The sequence below is a fragment of the Dothidotthia symphoricarpi genome (assembly GCF_010015815.1).
Source record: "Dothidotthia symphoricarpi CBS 119687 unplaced genomic scaffold P153scaffold_11, whole genome shotgun sequence".
Taxonomy (NCBI): Eukaryota; Fungi; Ascomycota; class Dothideomycetes; order Pleosporales; family Dothidotthiaceae; genus Dothidotthia; species Dothidotthia symphoricarpi.
The window spans coordinates 1,088,411-1,103,196 of record NW_022985018.1 but is presented as its reverse complement, the minus strand read 5'-3'; the positions used below and the strand labels follow the sequence as shown (position 1 = coordinate 1,103,196).

At 52.0% G+C, this 14,786-nt stretch overlaps 4 protein-coding genes across 4 annotated transcripts; 1 reads left to right on the top strand and 3 right to left on the bottom strand.

Moving 5' to 3' along the window:
• Positions 1-5: 5 nt before the first annotated feature.
• P153DRAFT_32359 (uncharacterized protein) lies at positions 6-892 on the bottom strand. Its single transcript, XM_033665214.1, has 2 exons — positions 882-892; positions 6-833 (listed from the first exon to the last, which is right to left on the bottom strand). The coding sequence occupies exon 2, from the start codon at positions 535-537 to the stop codon at positions 109-111; it is 429 nt and encodes a 142-aa protein (XP_033523493.1). The 5' UTR covers positions 538-833; positions 882-892; the 3' UTR covers positions 6-108.
• A 2,117-nt stretch (positions 893-3,009) lies between these two features.
• On the bottom strand, positions 3,010-4,300 carry P153DRAFT_357561 (uncharacterized protein; the record flags this gene model as incomplete). The annotated part of the gene is made up of 2 exons (XM_033666744.1): positions 3,010-3,751; positions 3,849-4,300. 2 exons carry the CDS (start codon positions 4,298-4,300, stop codon positions 3,010-3,012), a joined length of 1,194 nt encoding a protein of 397 aa, XP_033523492.1.
• A 3,180-nt stretch (positions 4,301-7,480) lies between these two features.
• On the top strand, positions 7,481-10,298 carry P153DRAFT_367376 (uncharacterized protein). Its single transcript, XM_033668258.1, has 4 exons — positions 7,481-7,584; positions 7,732-8,023; positions 8,576-8,786; positions 9,802-10,298. The coding sequence occupies exons 2-4, from the start codon at positions 7,772-7,774 to the stop codon at positions 10,074-10,076; spliced, it is 738 nt and encodes a 245-aa protein (XP_033523491.1). The 5' UTR covers positions 7,481-7,584; positions 7,732-7,771; the 3' UTR covers positions 10,077-10,298.
• Positions 10,299-11,762: 1,464 nt separating this feature from the next.
• Positions 11,763-14,689, bottom strand: P153DRAFT_397288 (uncharacterized protein; the record flags this gene model as incomplete). Its single annotated transcript, XM_033671549.1, has 10 exons — positions 11,763-12,113; positions 12,167-12,843; positions 12,914-13,075; positions 13,123-13,130; positions 13,183-13,455; positions 13,513-13,917; positions 13,966-14,021; positions 14,051-14,263; positions 14,313-14,484; positions 14,543-14,689. The coding sequence occupies 10 exons, from the start codon at positions 14,687-14,689 to the stop codon at positions 11,845-11,847; spliced, it is 2,382 nt and encodes a 793-aa protein (XP_033523490.1). The 3' UTR covers positions 11,763-11,844.
• Between the last annotated feature and the right edge of the window lie 97 nt (positions 14,690-14,786).

Genomic DNA, 14,786 nt, shown 5'->3' with positions numbered 1-14,786 from the left:
CACCTCCCCCATTGCATCTCACCGCGGACCCGCGCCTACCGCTCACAAACCGCAAGGACAAGCTCGCTCCGGTGCGCCAGCCGCATCCGCAAGTGTTTGTGGAACCAGTCATGGGTGTGCGGCGGGCGTTTGCATGGTATAGCACAGCATAGCCTGACCTTGCATGCCATGTCGCATCTTGGATGTCGTTTCGGTGTAGATGTGATCAGGGAGCGGTGTACAGCGGTGCGGTGCGGTGTAGGGGGTCAAGGTGCTTGTGTGGCCGGAGAGCGGGCATGGGTGGGTGGATCTTGGGGGGTGGGGCTTTGTGTTTGGGAGGGACGTGGGTGGGTAGGTGGGCGCGTGGGGCCGGGGCGGAGGAAGCGGTCTGCGATATGATCTCGTTGTCGTTGTCGTTGTCGTTGTGCTGGCGGAAGTGGTTGGGATTTGAGATGGCGGACTTGGATGAAAGCGCGGTGTGGGTTTGGGGTTGGAAGTAGGGATGATGGTGGTTTGGCTTCTTTTTCTCTCCTGCTGGTGGTTTGATGGGCTGTGCATGTGCTGTTGCTAGACTCGGTGGCTGGGAAGTTTGTGGATATGTTGTGGTTTCCTCATCTTGACGTGCATGGTGGATGGGTGTCGGTGTGTTGCTGAGCTCGAGCCTCTGGGTGTCTTCTCATAGCGACTCGGTCGCCTGGTCTATTAGACATGTTTTCCACTTTTTCGCCGAACTCTCGAAGATCCGGTGAGTCCCTTTCCATCTCCCCGTGACCCTTTCTCTTGCCCTATGCTCCATTTCACGCGTCGTTCACCGTCTCCCCAGTAGCGTCAGGTGCATATACCTTTCTATTCGACTTGACGAGTCATGAGATAACGTCGGAAGCAAACTCGGTCTGACTTACGGAACACCCTAGGAACTGGTACAGTAGTTTAGTTGGAGTTGTTTCCAGGCGTTGTGTGGTAGCTCGTACTGGATACCCGCATTGTGGAGTGCGGATGTCTGAGTCGCTTTACAGTTCTGACAGCTAGTATCGTGGTGCGATGCCACACCTGGAGCTACTGGTTTAGTCTGATTAAAAAAACCCCTACTGGGACAGAATGCGCAGGAGTGCCGAGAGGTCGCGGTGGTGGCTGCTGGGCTGACAAGTGAACGCCTGTTCGAGTCGCGTCTCGTGTCAAGGTCATGTGTTCAAGCCTCCGAGGCACATCGTTTGATTTGCATGACATTGCGTAGCGAACTCTTCATCGGACGAGCGGTAAAAGTCGATATTCATTCGGAACGCTTGCCTGTTCCAGCGTGGTCGAGTGTGTCGGCATGCTCGATGCCGAAATATAAGGGTGGTGGAGTCCTTCTCGACGCTGTTCGCCGTGTTCTAGCTTGTATCATGATCAGCCGGGGGGGGGAAACTGGTGCGCTTTCATCTCTAATTTATGCTCGCCTTGTCAGTCATGCGGTTCTGCCCAAGGCAACGATCCCGGGCGATCTAGGAGGCCCATCTCCGAGCGATCAATGGAAGTCGAGGCAGCCCTGCACGGAACTTGTCGTAGATGTCATGTTCGCGATTTGGATGTGTGTGGGCGAACAGGTGATGGCGGGAAAGCTTCTCGAATCAGATCATTCGCCGATCAAGCCCGCATCATCTACCCACGCCAAGCATGTGATGTGTTTGAACGTGTTCGCATGGCATGCAGCCCCAGAAAAAGAACAAAGGGTTGGCGTTCGTGTCATGGATTGGTTGGCCGCTTGTTCTGCATGAACGTCAGCACGTCAATGCCGAACATCAGCCTGATTGAAGGGCCTCGTCTACCGGCTGCGAACGACAGGTATGACCCAACAACACCAGGAAGGACTTCGGCCACAACGCAACGTGCAGCATGACAGTAAACAACAGCCCATGCAAGGATACCACTCCCTTTCCCGCGTTTCAAGACGGCTTGTCAACTTCAGCCTTGTGGCCGAACATTCCACGCGATTTCTCGAACGCTTGTGTGCGTGCCTGGCCGCACCATCAGCAACCCTGCGAACGCCGACGATCCACTTGTGTCATCTGCTACTTGTGCGGTTTGAATCATGACACAACTCTCGGAAATGGGTAAAGGACGGTGAACGGTTCAGCTCAATTCATGCAAAAACGCCACTGTGACTCAAATGCAAAATGAGGCTGTGCGGCCAACGCAGAGACTCAACTCCACGCCACTCTATCTTTTGCGGTGACAACGCAACTCGCAGATGAACACGTAGGTCCTCCTTGACCGACGCTAGGTACGTCATTAGTGTTGATCCGGGGTAGACGAAGGCGGTGGGAAAACGGGTTGTCGTGTCGTTCACCGCCACGAGCCGGTGTGTTGGATGCTTGATTGATGAATTTACGCTTAATTCGCAACGTGGAATAGAGAGGATTTGGTTTCGAAAACGGACCGAGTCTGTAATCTAATGTTTGCAAGCTATGCTGGTTCTAGTGTTGAAATGCTGTGATGCGAAAATCTAACTTTATGCTGAATGTATCGACAGGCTGATGCTTGGCTAAAAAAGTACAATCATTGATGGCTACTCCCTGCCATATTGCTTAAGACCAAGAATAACAAGAAACGTAAAGTACAACTAAGTGAAGTCTTCTAATAGCGATGCTGATGGAAATGCATACAATCATGACCGCTCCAATGGGTGTATAAACAATACAAAAAGAAGCAGACAAACAGACAGACGCCAATGACCCCAAAATGTCCAACGCTATGATGTTCTTTGCGAAATGATCAACGAGATGAGAGAAATGCGATGTAAAAAGCCAAACCCACGCTAAATGCCACAACCGTTGCTCGCTATGCATCCCGTCCTATGCGTCGTGGTATCTTTCTATGACAAACATCAAATGCTTATACGCCCGTGTAAAAATCCTAAACAAATCCATGCTCTTTCGGTTCCTGCCCGATTCTCTAAATGTGATCTCCCGTGTGGAACTTCGCTGTGATTAAAGTAACTTGCTCCGCAACCGTTGGCAAAGCCTGCTGTGGGGAGAAGCGACTACACAATCAGGGCGCGCCAGCGGTCGGGGTTGGCGAAGGCATGCCAGACAGTCGTTGAGCGTCGCTGTGCTCTCGCTTCAGGCTCTTCACGCTCCCAGTTCCACTGCGCTGGGAGCGTCTGTCAGGACTCAAGCCTCCCTGACTTTGAGCGTCGAAATGTGACCGCGACGGGCCCGCAACGTCGTCCTCTCGTCTTCTCTTCTGATATGGTTCAATGTAGCTTGACCACTCGCCTTCTCGCTTGATCATCGATGGTACTCCTGGTACAGGCGCTGTTCTTACACCACTCACTAGATCCTCTGCAGTTGCGGCCTGTATCTGGGGAAGGGGATGGTTGAACTGGGGTGGAACACTTGATCTAGATCGAGGGTCAGCCCGTCTGCGACTCAACGAGCTATTCCTTGGACGACCCTGACTTGAGCCGCTATCTGTACGAGCGTGGTAGGAGTGTAACGGACCCTGTTGTGGATGCGGCGGCTGAGATTGGTGGTGTTGCGCTGGCATTGAAGTAGGAGTTGGCATGAGCTGAGGAGCATTCGCGGGAGTAAAGCTATGCGCAACGGGAACCGGGATGCTTGGTATCTGCGAAGGCGAGCTGAGTGATGTTGCGGATGGATGCAGCTGAAAGACAGGAGCATTGGCCCGAGCGCTCATTTCTTGTTCGCCCAGTTGCCAATGCATTGACTCAGCTGAACGCCAGGGAATGCCCATTTCCGTGGCGACTTTCTGCCACATTTGATCTTTGAATCTGTTCCTGAGGTCAGCTTTGCTACCATCTGACGAGACAGTATGACACTCATATTAAATAATGGAAAGGATGCTTGGTGAGATCGCGCAATACATACCGAGCATACAGCCTTGCAAGCTTGTTCTTCTTCTCCTCGTCCCAGATGGCTCGTTTCTCCAGGTAGTTTTGGTAGCGCAGTCGACAGGATATAGAGCTTCTTCCAGGTAAACGTTTCGCAATGTCATCCCACTTCATACCCTGGCCTCGTAGTTCGATCGTGAGATTGTCTTCTTCGGGTGTCCATTTGGATTGTTTCTTAGCTGGGCTCTCATCGGGCAAAGGGGTCTGCGAAGCCTGTCTTTTGAGAGCATTAGGAGGGGATCCGCCGGTTCCAGGTGGACCTTGTTGGATGTTGGGAGGGCACGGGGGACCAGAGTAGAGTGGGCGGAATTGAGGGTGTGGCATGGGATCTGGGTGTCGCTGAAGCTCTGAGATTGCGGGTAACACAGGACCACCTATCATTGACCCAGGGCCTAGGGGTGCCGAAGTCGGAGCCTGAGCGGGATACATCGAAGTTGGGCCATAAAGTGAAGTTGTAGAGTATGCTGGTGACCCACTGATGTAGGCAGTTGGTGCTCCAGGTGCAGGAGACCGTGCGTACGCCGAAGGAGCAGATGTGTATGCTCTTGCCGCCGCGGTGGAAGTGGAAGTCACTGATGCTGAGCTCCTCTTGCTCGCTGGTGACTCGGAGCCCCGAGGCTCGAGCAGCAGATTGATATCCACGATGGGCGAGTTAGACTAGCTCTTGGCCAGCCCATACGTTAATGGAAGTTTTCCGAGTCTTACAACACCGCCAGAAGGAGTTCTCAAATAAACTGCGCAGATGTGACAGTTTGTGGCGAGGTTGATGGCTAGCTTGTTTGTACACGAGCGGAAAAGGGCTTTGTGATTTGGGTGGTTACCGGTCGGGCTGGTCGACTAGTTCAGGGTTCGATGGGTTCTAGGCGTCCGTTGTGTGTTTGTTGCGAAAAGCAGCTCAAACTGTGGCGTCGAAAAGAAACGCCAAGACAGAAACAAGTGCAGCGGCGAAATGCAACAAGAGTTGAGTGCAGCGTGACGGACGATGTAGATGTTGTTTTGATCGACACTGACAGGAAAGCGGCGCGAGGAGTGACAATCCGTTGCCGAGGATTTGAGACGAAAATGGGAGGCTGTCGTAAGGTGATGAGATCTGAATAGAGCTAGATGTGTGCCGAAGTGACCAGTTGCGAGGTACTTTGGACGATAGACGTTCTCAGTGGTTGCCCAAGTCGGGCTATTTAGGAAACGGGGCAGGGCAATTGGGCAGGGGCCAACGTGAAACAGGCCAGCCAATGGGTCGGTGGATGACAGACGTGCTGAGCCACTGACTGTGCTGAAGAGTTGAGAGATGAAGAAAGTGTCGTGTCGCGGGATGATGGATATGGCCTGTTTAGAGCGGACAGTAGGGTCCTGAGGTACTTGTCAAGACGGGAGCGTCAGTAGAGTGACTTAGTATACGGCTGTAATACCAGTGACAGGCATCCCTTGAACAAGCCCAGATGGCTGATGCCGCCTCATTGCCCGCTGCGGCAGGGATCCGGGGGCTTGGGATTAGGATGTTCGTTTCTTGCTGCTTGACGCTTCCTCGACTTGTGTTGGCGGCGCCACTTCGACGACACACGGACCACAGCTGATCTTAGGGCAGCATCTCCGCCGGGAATTTAGCGAGCATAAAAGAAAAAATCGAGAACCCCCGAATGGCCAACGTCTATCGTAGCTACAATCCAAAGCAGAAGCTCCGTTCTTCCCAGCCTTGGATGAAAGATGGTGCCGATGACGTATCCCTCACTTCACACCTCACTTATTTTGCGGCTTCGGTTCACCCTTTGTTGTGGTCTGATATCGACTTACTCGTATGCCTGGGCCCATTTGCTGCCCTTTCTTTTTCGTTAGGCCTCAGTGCGCCCTATGACGGGGGCTGCGGCGTCTGCAGATTTTGGTATGAGAGCTGTCATGGTCACCAACACATCTTTCGAGATGACTCTACCCAAAACGAGAGTTGTCAGAGAGGGCAACGAATCAGGCTCTGAGATGAGCGGTGAACCTGGCTGGAAATTCGTTGAACGCTTGTCCAGGGTTAGGTTTTGGTGTAGAAGCGCGATGACATGGCGTCGCGGCGAACAAGATCTGCAGGCCCTACGGGCCATCTGACGCCAGAAGCTACCGTTGCCGAACGGAGCCTTGTGAACTCTGACTTCATTTTCGCGGTGCAGGTGGTGATGTGTTCACGCCCGCAAGCTTGAACACGTCGATAGCGCTCCACGTATACAATTTGCCTCCTTGATGGCTCGGTAAGGCATCCCACAGTCGACGCAGATGTCTGTCCATATCAACTACAGGCTTCACTTCGGACAGACAAGCGGTGAACTGCGGTGAACTGCCGAGCAATGGCCGTGCCCATCTGATGGTAACCTTCGACGGCGCACCAACCTGTAACCACGCTGCTGTGACACATGCGTAGACGGGGCCTTAATGTGGTAGCTCCGGCCTGACCCGTGGGCAGACAGATTCAGACATAACTTGTGCTACTGCGCCCACGTGAGACACGTCTTCGCCGGACTGCGGCAGTGTCGCGGATTGTCTTGTGCCCGAAGGCCACGTTATATTGTAGTTGTCCTACATCGATATTCCAGGTCAGAGTCCTGCACGCAGTCCTTCGTGGCATCGACCCGGATGCAGCATGGCTGATTGCATCATGAATCGATGTCCTTCAGGGATTGTTGTGATGCGCATTAGGCGGTGAGTGCTGCCCGAAGCGGCTCGCACTTGAGTCGATGTCTAAGTGAGGTTGGTACCGGACGATAGGGCTGTCTGCGGTCCCAAACCCCCGAGGTGCATTAGTCGGTCGAGTGAACACCATCCCCGTGCGTTCTCCAAGTAAGATTAAAACCTCGTCAGCGGAGCGTGCTGAGTGATGTAAGAGCTCCTCACAGACAGTTTTGTAGTCTGTGTGCCATGCGAACATGATTCTTCCAACGCCCTTGGTCCGAGAATGCAACCCTCCGACAGAACGTCTCGAACCGCTGAATCAAGAGCCACAATTTGTGCATCTCACTAGGTAGCTGTGTGTCACAGGCTTATGCTCTGCAGCGTTTGGCTGGCTGTAGCAGCTTCGGCTACCCACGCCAGTGTGGGCGTTGTGGTGCCAGCTGGCTGTCAGTTCTAGCGAAACAGTTCATCAACGTGGATACAAAGGAACTGGTCTGGCGCAGTGCCTTGTATTTTTAGAGAATCGCATTGCATTAAAGTAGCGGTGAGGCCCAGTTGCGATTGGAATGAGGAATTGACGCGCGCAGTGCAGTCCACAACTCTGAGGCACAGGCGGCGGTTGGTGCAAGCGCTTGTTGTTCGTACGTGTGATGAGTATTTGATTTATGCTCAAAGCAGTCCGGACGACCGCCGCAGCGCCATTGTGCCAAGAGAGATGCGAAATCATCTTGGCTGACGAGGGGGTGGTTTCGTGAAGGGTAGGTAGCATGAGCCGGCCGGCGAGCCTCAACCATCACATACGAGCCCAAGACGAAACCGAGTCCGCAAACGCCACCTAAACACGCGCGTGGGGTTGTGGGGACAGGTGAGACATTCACTGGAGTTCTTGCGTTCATCTTGGCGTCTCGCTAGAGCTTCCCAAAGAGGGAACACGCGCATGTCTCTGTCGACGGGCTGGTGGGAGCACCGAGTAGCTTTTCTTCGCCCTACACCTCCTCTGGAGTGGCCGCATGCAGAGCAGGTCATCTGAAAACCTTGACAAGTCACCATCCTGTATACGTGGGGTAAGTCGCGCCTGTCACCTCTGCAAAGCCGTCCTATCGCACCTCTACCTTCTAGAACCCCACCACCGTTGTTGGCGTATCGGTTCTCCCACCACCGCGCCATCGTTCCAAACCCTTTGTTTTGGTCTAATTCTGGTCGCTCACTAGTTCCAACCGGATCGCAGTCCTTAACTCGTCTTGAGCCGAGATGTCACTCCATAGCGCGGCAGACGTGCCTCTCCTTATCAGTTCGCCCAACTCGTCTTCAGAGCGCCGCATTTCTCCGTCCTGGAGCATTGCCCATCTCAAGTCGCGTCTGGAGCCCATCACTGGTGTTCCAGCAGGAAGCCAGCAACTGACTTTGCGGGTTGGGTCTCAAGATGCTGTCTCCATCACTGCAGCAGATGAGGAGCAGGCAACCCTAGCTTTGTTCCCGCTGCAGCCATATGCCCAAATAACCGTAAGGATATTTCTCCCTTTCTCATTGCATATCACTCCTGGCCCTATCCCTGAGCCATTTCGTGCTGCCGACCTCTCACCAGCTGCCACATATGGGCAACCCACGGCAGCTACTATACTACAGTTTCTAATGCAGCGCTCCATCTCTCTTCTTCTTGCTTTTATTCGCCGCCTCGGCTGGATATTGAGGCTGTCAAACTGCCTAAAATCTGCAAAGCTACCCCGCAGCAACCCCTCCATTGACTCAAGCCTAACCATTCTTGTCATCAGCATTGCCAGATCTGGCCCCATGGATCGACAGAACGTGCTGGGACATGGAGTTGAGACCCTGGCCAGTCGTTCACGTTGGCCCCACTCATACCTGTTTATATCGCTTGTTCTTTTCTTACTCGTGCTTGTTTTTGTTGCTTTTTCTTCGGCTTTTTAGTATCATTCGCCATTAGAATGCATCTGCAGTCGATGCTTGATCCAGCTATAGGGGCGCTCTCAACATTCTTCCGTGGACAAATGGCTGCGCGGGAACATGGAGCATTAGCTAACAACCTTGCCCTAGGTCGTTGACACTCGTCCACCTGCTGCCCGTACGGATTTCTCCGATCTATCGTCCGTTCCCAAATATGAGATGCCAACGACTGAGTATGAGACACGGACTGACAGCGTTCTGGCTTGGAAGAAGGCCCAGGGGCTTGGCCGTTTCGATCCAAACGCTCCGAGCATCGAGCAGCAAAAGATACAGGCCTCGGAACGTGAAGTAGAGGAGAGAGGTAAGACGCAATATGTTTCATATATATGTTTCTTCCAAACTGCACTGTGGTCGAAAAGCATGGCGAGCAGAAGCAGAAGGCGTTACACAGTATCAGATACGGTATGCCGGCGTTCTTCAGAACTGTGGTTCCGCGGCACAAACATACCATGCATCAGAACTTTCCCAAAATGGACGACTGCAGATCAGCAAATCTACTTCTTCGATGCTTCTTAGAAACCCAACCCCAACTGGTCTCACCCTGTCATTTGCCGCAATGTTAGACTTCGACCGTCATTCAAGATTATGGAGGGAAATCAGCCCATCACCTGCGCCGCATCATCAAAATTCTGGTCGTATTTCCTCTTTGCACCTTCTGCATAAACGCTTTTGGCCCAGCGCGGCCAGATTTGGGGGGCCTTTCTTACGCCACGAACCTGGCGACCCTGACGTGGTTGTCACGATTTTTGAATACGCTCTCAGCAACCGTCTCGTATAGAAAGTTGGTACGATGATCGCACGCTTCAACGACGATGCTGGAGTTAGCCTCAACATGTGGTAACTTGCCACCGACGCTCCCATTACCCGTTCCAGTTCATCGCTCTTCTTGATCTAAACTTGCCTTCGCAGGCTGTGGTCGAGTTACAGCCATCGATAAATCTACCTCCATCCGGACCATGGCACGCCACGTAAGGGACGGGAACGAGCCGTTCGCCTAAACGTTCAGTCGACTATCAACGGCACACTGGAACCGGCGTTCTATTCCCACTGGCTCGCTTGGCAACGACATAGAGGATCCCTATATCTAGCCTCTGGGCCGCTTCCCCGTATGCGAGGCAGCCTCACCCCGCATGGCGGCAGCTATGACTGGCGATTGCGCCGTCTGTCTTTGTATAGATCTTACGGATTGGCTACTGCTCGTCTAGTTGGTTTCTGCCTAACCCCCTGTGCTGTGGCTTGTATTTGTTTTTGACCGAAAGAATATTTGTACCAGAGTTGAACCTCTTTTACATCACTTACTAACCAATCGACTGTAGGTCTGGCGCTTTCTTCCCGTGTTCGGCTTCTGCCAGTATCAGATGCCCGAAGGGGCACAGTGTCCTTCATCGGCCTTGTTCCTGAAATCCCAGGTATCGGTGTCTGGGTCGGAGTTACCCTCGACGAGCCTACAGGCAAGAACAATGGCTCAGTAAAGGGCAAGAAATATTTCGAGTGCGGAACCAACTACGGCGTCTTCGTTCGTCCTGAGCGGTGCGAAGCAGGAGACTTCCCAGCTCTCGATATGGGCGACGAAGATATGGAAGAGTTGTGAGCACGCTTTTGGAGTTCTCCGAGGCGGGCGAAGCCTGCACGGTGGGGCCAATACGTACACACCCAACGACATTTCGACTGCCTCATCGTAGCTTTTAGTGACGATACGTGATAGCTAGCAATTGCCAGGCTGATCGATTGATAAGTCACTGAGAATCAAACGCAGTAGAGTATAACATCATGATAAACAATGTGGCTCTTCTGAATTGACCTTAGTTCGTTCCCGAGTCTCCTTCCAACGCCTATAGTGTTTAGAATTTCCTTTCTTTCCACACAGACTTTTGCGAGTTACTTCTTCTCCAGAAGTCGCGACCCATCGCTTTTCCCTCACACCGCTCCTCCTCTACTCCGTACTTACTCAGTGCCTCCTGTTCACAGCGCATCCACAGCACATCTACAGCACATCACAGCGCATGGCGCACAATTTTTACTCAACGCCTCACTTCTTGCCAAAATTCTCTGTCCAGTTTCATTTCATCACTCTTACCGCCGCCCCTGACAACGAGTGTTCACGACCCACTTACCTGCATAAACACGCCACCGCTTATAATACGCTCGCTTGCCTTCTGCAACGCCGAAGCTGTAAGCGCGTCTACAGCAAATATTATCTTGCAGGGCGCCTGATGCATCCAAGGCGACTAGTTGTGCATTGTGCAGATGCGACTTGCTCATACATGGAGCTAAGCGAGTTTTTTCAATACAGTGGGAATGAGGGGCATACGATGTGCAGCGAAGAGGAAGCACAGCGTGTATGGCTACTATTGCACTCCTGAATAGTCGTAGCTATCAATGGTAGGTATTTATTTGAGGTGTTCATGGCTTGGTTGCCGGTTCGTAATCCAAATGACGTAAATGGAGACAGCGAACAAGAGACGGTGACAAGTATTCAAACGACAACAAATTCCCATCGAGAGATCGATCCTCAGACTCCGACCTTATCACTTAGGGAAGGGGGATCTACAACCCCAGAATACGGACAATAGCGAATTGAGAACATCACACCACCTCGCTTTGAGCTTTTCGTGACGAAAACCCCAGGACCTGTTTTCGCCTCGCCAGGAACACGAACTGGAGACACCACTGCGATAGAAAGTCCCGAGCTTCAAATCTGGTCATGTAGGGTATGGTGAGGTGGCGGAAGTACCAGGTTGACGGTGACATTGAGGGAAGGCAGAAGCTACGTGTATCTCAGCTAGGTACCTCGTCGGCATCTCCGATGTTCTGCTGGGCTCAGGACAGCTCGCTCAGCGCTTCTCGGCACCACTCGCTTCACACTGATTCAGTCCATCCAAATTGCCAAGGACTGTCATGTTGTCTACCAATATTGATGGAGCTTGGGTCTGAGGGATTGGCTTTTCATACCCCCCAGACGAGAACGCGCTCGAAAATTGGTTGCCCACGTATTGTAACCGAACTTTCCGGTTCAGTGTTCTCGCTTTCCTATGCATTACTTTGCCAAAATTATCCAGAGCCTTCAGGTTGGAAGAAGGTCACTTAGCAATCTTAGCAAGTGCAAGATGTTCGAAACTTCTTTGTGATGAGTCTTTGTAGTTCACGAGAGAACCACCAAGAGAGTGTTGCACCGACACCATTATTGACAAATAGGGGTAAATACCGATAGAAACCCAATGTGCGTGCGAGGTGGATAATAGCACGAATAGAAAAGCCGTTCAAATTACTACGTAAAGTCATCAAGACCGCGTGATACACCAAAAGCTCACTAATCATGCAAAGCAACACCAAAAAGACGAGGCGAGAACGAAGAAAACTCAAGACATCTGCTGCCCTTTAGCCTCGCCAACTTCGGCTAGAGGACTAGAGGGATGCTGGCTTCGCCTGAATCCGATCTTGACGCGACCAACCCGACACATGGAGTCTTCGAATTGCGTCTCCATACGCAGTACAGTCTCACGATACATCGTCCCAGTTGTCCAGTCGTAAGAACAACCGATGATCCGCTTCATGCCACCTTCAGAGCCGGCCATCAGGAAGCAGACTGGCGGGCGTTCGGCAAGGAAGAGAGTGGCTGTCATATTGCCTGATAATTGTCAGCAGCGTTTACCGGTGTGTAGAAGTGGAGAAACGCCTCACCTGTATCGACAAGCGTGAAGATGCGCTGTTGCCCAGGTCCAGCACATTTGGCCTGTTGGACCAGTGCCGCAATCGCAGGGTCGGAAGTTGGGTCATCGGGGATGCACTCTGCATGCTCGTTGCGGTGGTGTCTCGAGAGTGGACTAGCATATGGGGTCCACTTCATGCGACCCAACCTGCCTCCAAAGAGTTGACGCTCGATGGTATCGATGTCCATGTAGCCTTCAAAACCGAAAAACCAGCACTGTTGCTCCCAGAACTTACCAAGATACAGCATACGAAGCAACCAAGGGGAAAGACCCATCAGTAACAGTGAGTAGATGATGAGTATGACGCCTATAAGCCTCGTCGTTGAAATACTAGCAAGGACAATGGCAGCGGCGAAGACCACACCACCCAGACGAAGCATCTTCTTGGCGAGCCACCGCTTGAAAGATGCACGTCGAGTATGTGCGACAGGTGTGAAGGATTTCCAACGTACATTAGCGGCGCGGCAGCCATCCAAAATGATACTGTCATCTTCACCGACACCCGCAATGCCGACGTCCTGGGGCAGGATATCCCACAGTTTCGCTTTGTACGCATCATCCATGGAATGCCAGGGTTGATCTGGAGTCCTCGGTAAGACACAGATCAACCGCTCGAGCAACTGGTCGCTGCCATTGGCCAATGAGAGCCTGCAAACTATTAGCATATGACAATGCAGGTGGCCTGTGATCCAGCACTTGCCGTGCGAATGCTTGGAACGCAGAGTCAGTCGGATCAATCTTGGGACGGATGCGTAGAAGTCCCATGAGTGCATAGCTATGATCTCCGGGTAAGTACTGAGTGGTGTGTCTTTTGTGCAGACATTCCAGTGCAAGCGTAACGAGCTCAAGCTGGCTTAGTATCATGTTGCCTTCATAATGCCTAGAGCGGTTAGTCAAATGGTTTCCGATAGACGACAAAAGTCTTACTCGATAAGCTGCGATTGATCAGTAAAGGTCCTACTTGTTCAAGAGATGGGTGTAACAAACCTGGCGAGCAACGTGGGCGTCATCTCTCCACACTCTATCAGCAAACTGATTCTTCGGCACTCGCAAAGGGGTTCCGAGGTCATTTTCACGCAGGTATACTTCGACGTCCTTCCCGGCAGGTGCCAGAAGTACTTCTGGGAACGTCCAAACTCTACTACCCCATTGTTGAAGCATACGATCCACCGTGCTGATATCGTACATATCATTTGGTGGGCGTCCCACCGCAATGACCAAGGAGAATGCTCCACGGATAACGTCACAGATACGGTAGACCTACACATGTTAGAAGGAAGGTTGGGACAAGACACGCTCAACACGCTCAACACGTACATCTTCTTGGAGCTGGTCATCAGGCATACATGAGCAGCCGACCCAATAAGCCGATACTCCAGCATTGCGAGCAGCTGCATCGGCCATCTTGTGAAGAGCTATCTTATCCTCGTTGCTTCGGAATTGCTCTACTGTGTAAGCAATGAAGACATACGAGAGAGGTGCGGAGTTGTCTTCAACTTTGACGATCATGGCAGGAACTCCTTGCTCTCTTAAGACACATAGATAGCGTGGACGCAGGACGCGTTCAGCAACTGGATTCGTCTCCTTCTGACTACGGCATCCGGGGGTACTGAGTTCGAGTTCGTTACGGGCTACTTTAGGATACCCATGATATCGATAGGGTACTGGATCGTAACGACCGTTATTCCTCGATGAGACTTCAGCAGAGCTGGGACTTGAAATCTGAGCAGTGGTCAGCGTTCATACTGCAGAAGTATATACAGTACCTACCACAAAAGTGATTGCAAGCGAGGCGATAAACCACTTCAGACAAAGCATTGGGTAATCTAGAACAAGTTAGGCTTAAAATATTGACTCTGTAGAACGTACGTGCCTTCGCTGGTCGGTCTTCCGTCATTCAGATGATAATTGACATGGTTGAAGGGCCAATTGGCCAGTCTCAGGTATAGTGGCGCTATGTTCCGAATGAATGTACGCCTGTACGTTGCGGTCGTGTTGTTGTCGTATATATCGTCAACAGTCTGGACAACGAGTTTTGAGATTCTCCCATCCCACGCTGACAAGTATCCTGCTTGAGTTAGTCCTGACTGCTCTTCCGGCAGGCCGATCACACTTACGGTCGTCGTAGTCGCCGGTCCATTCGCGCTCAAACACGTCTTTATGACGATGATGACTGAGCTTCTGGTAACCGAGCCCTGGTTCACGGTAGAACCTGGGATGTTCCCACTTGATCTTTGTCCACGGATCAAATATGTGTCGGTAACCTTTCAAGTCCCTGGGCCGAATCCCCTACTTCGAGTCAGCTAGATATCCAAAGTATACATTGAAGTGATGGAGTAGTGCATACTGAGTTCTGGAGATATGATCCGTCTTGCGCATTGACCGTGACGACACCGCTACCTTTGTGTCGGTTTGTCTCGTACGTATCACTGTTGATGATACCATGACTTTGTGCAACCTCGTGCGACGAGAACTGAGCTTCGTTTGAGGCCATGATTCAAGTCGTAGTAAATCGTTCTATCGGAAACAACTACACAGCTGCGATACGAAACCTGGTTGCGGACTATACTGCGGTTGCTGGTAGCTTTGAG

Bases quoted from the DNA above. Each gene is read 5' to 3' on its own strand.
- P153DRAFT_32359 (XM_033665214.1), bottom strand. From the start codon at position 537: ATGCACAGCCCATCAAACCACCAGCAGGAGAGAAAAAGAAGCCAAACC.
- P153DRAFT_367376 (XM_033668258.1), top strand. From the start codon at position 7,772: ATGTCACTCCATAGCGCGGCAGACGTGCCTCTCCTTATCAGTTCGCCC. The intron at 8,024-8,575 runs GTAAGGATATTT...ACCTTGCCCTAG, and splicing joins AGCCATATGCCCAAATAACC to GTCGTTGACACTCGTCCACC. The intron at 8,787-9,801 runs GTAAGACGCAAT...AATCGACTGTAG, and splicing joins ACGTGAAGTAGAGGAGAGAG to GTCTGGCGCTTTCTTCCCGT.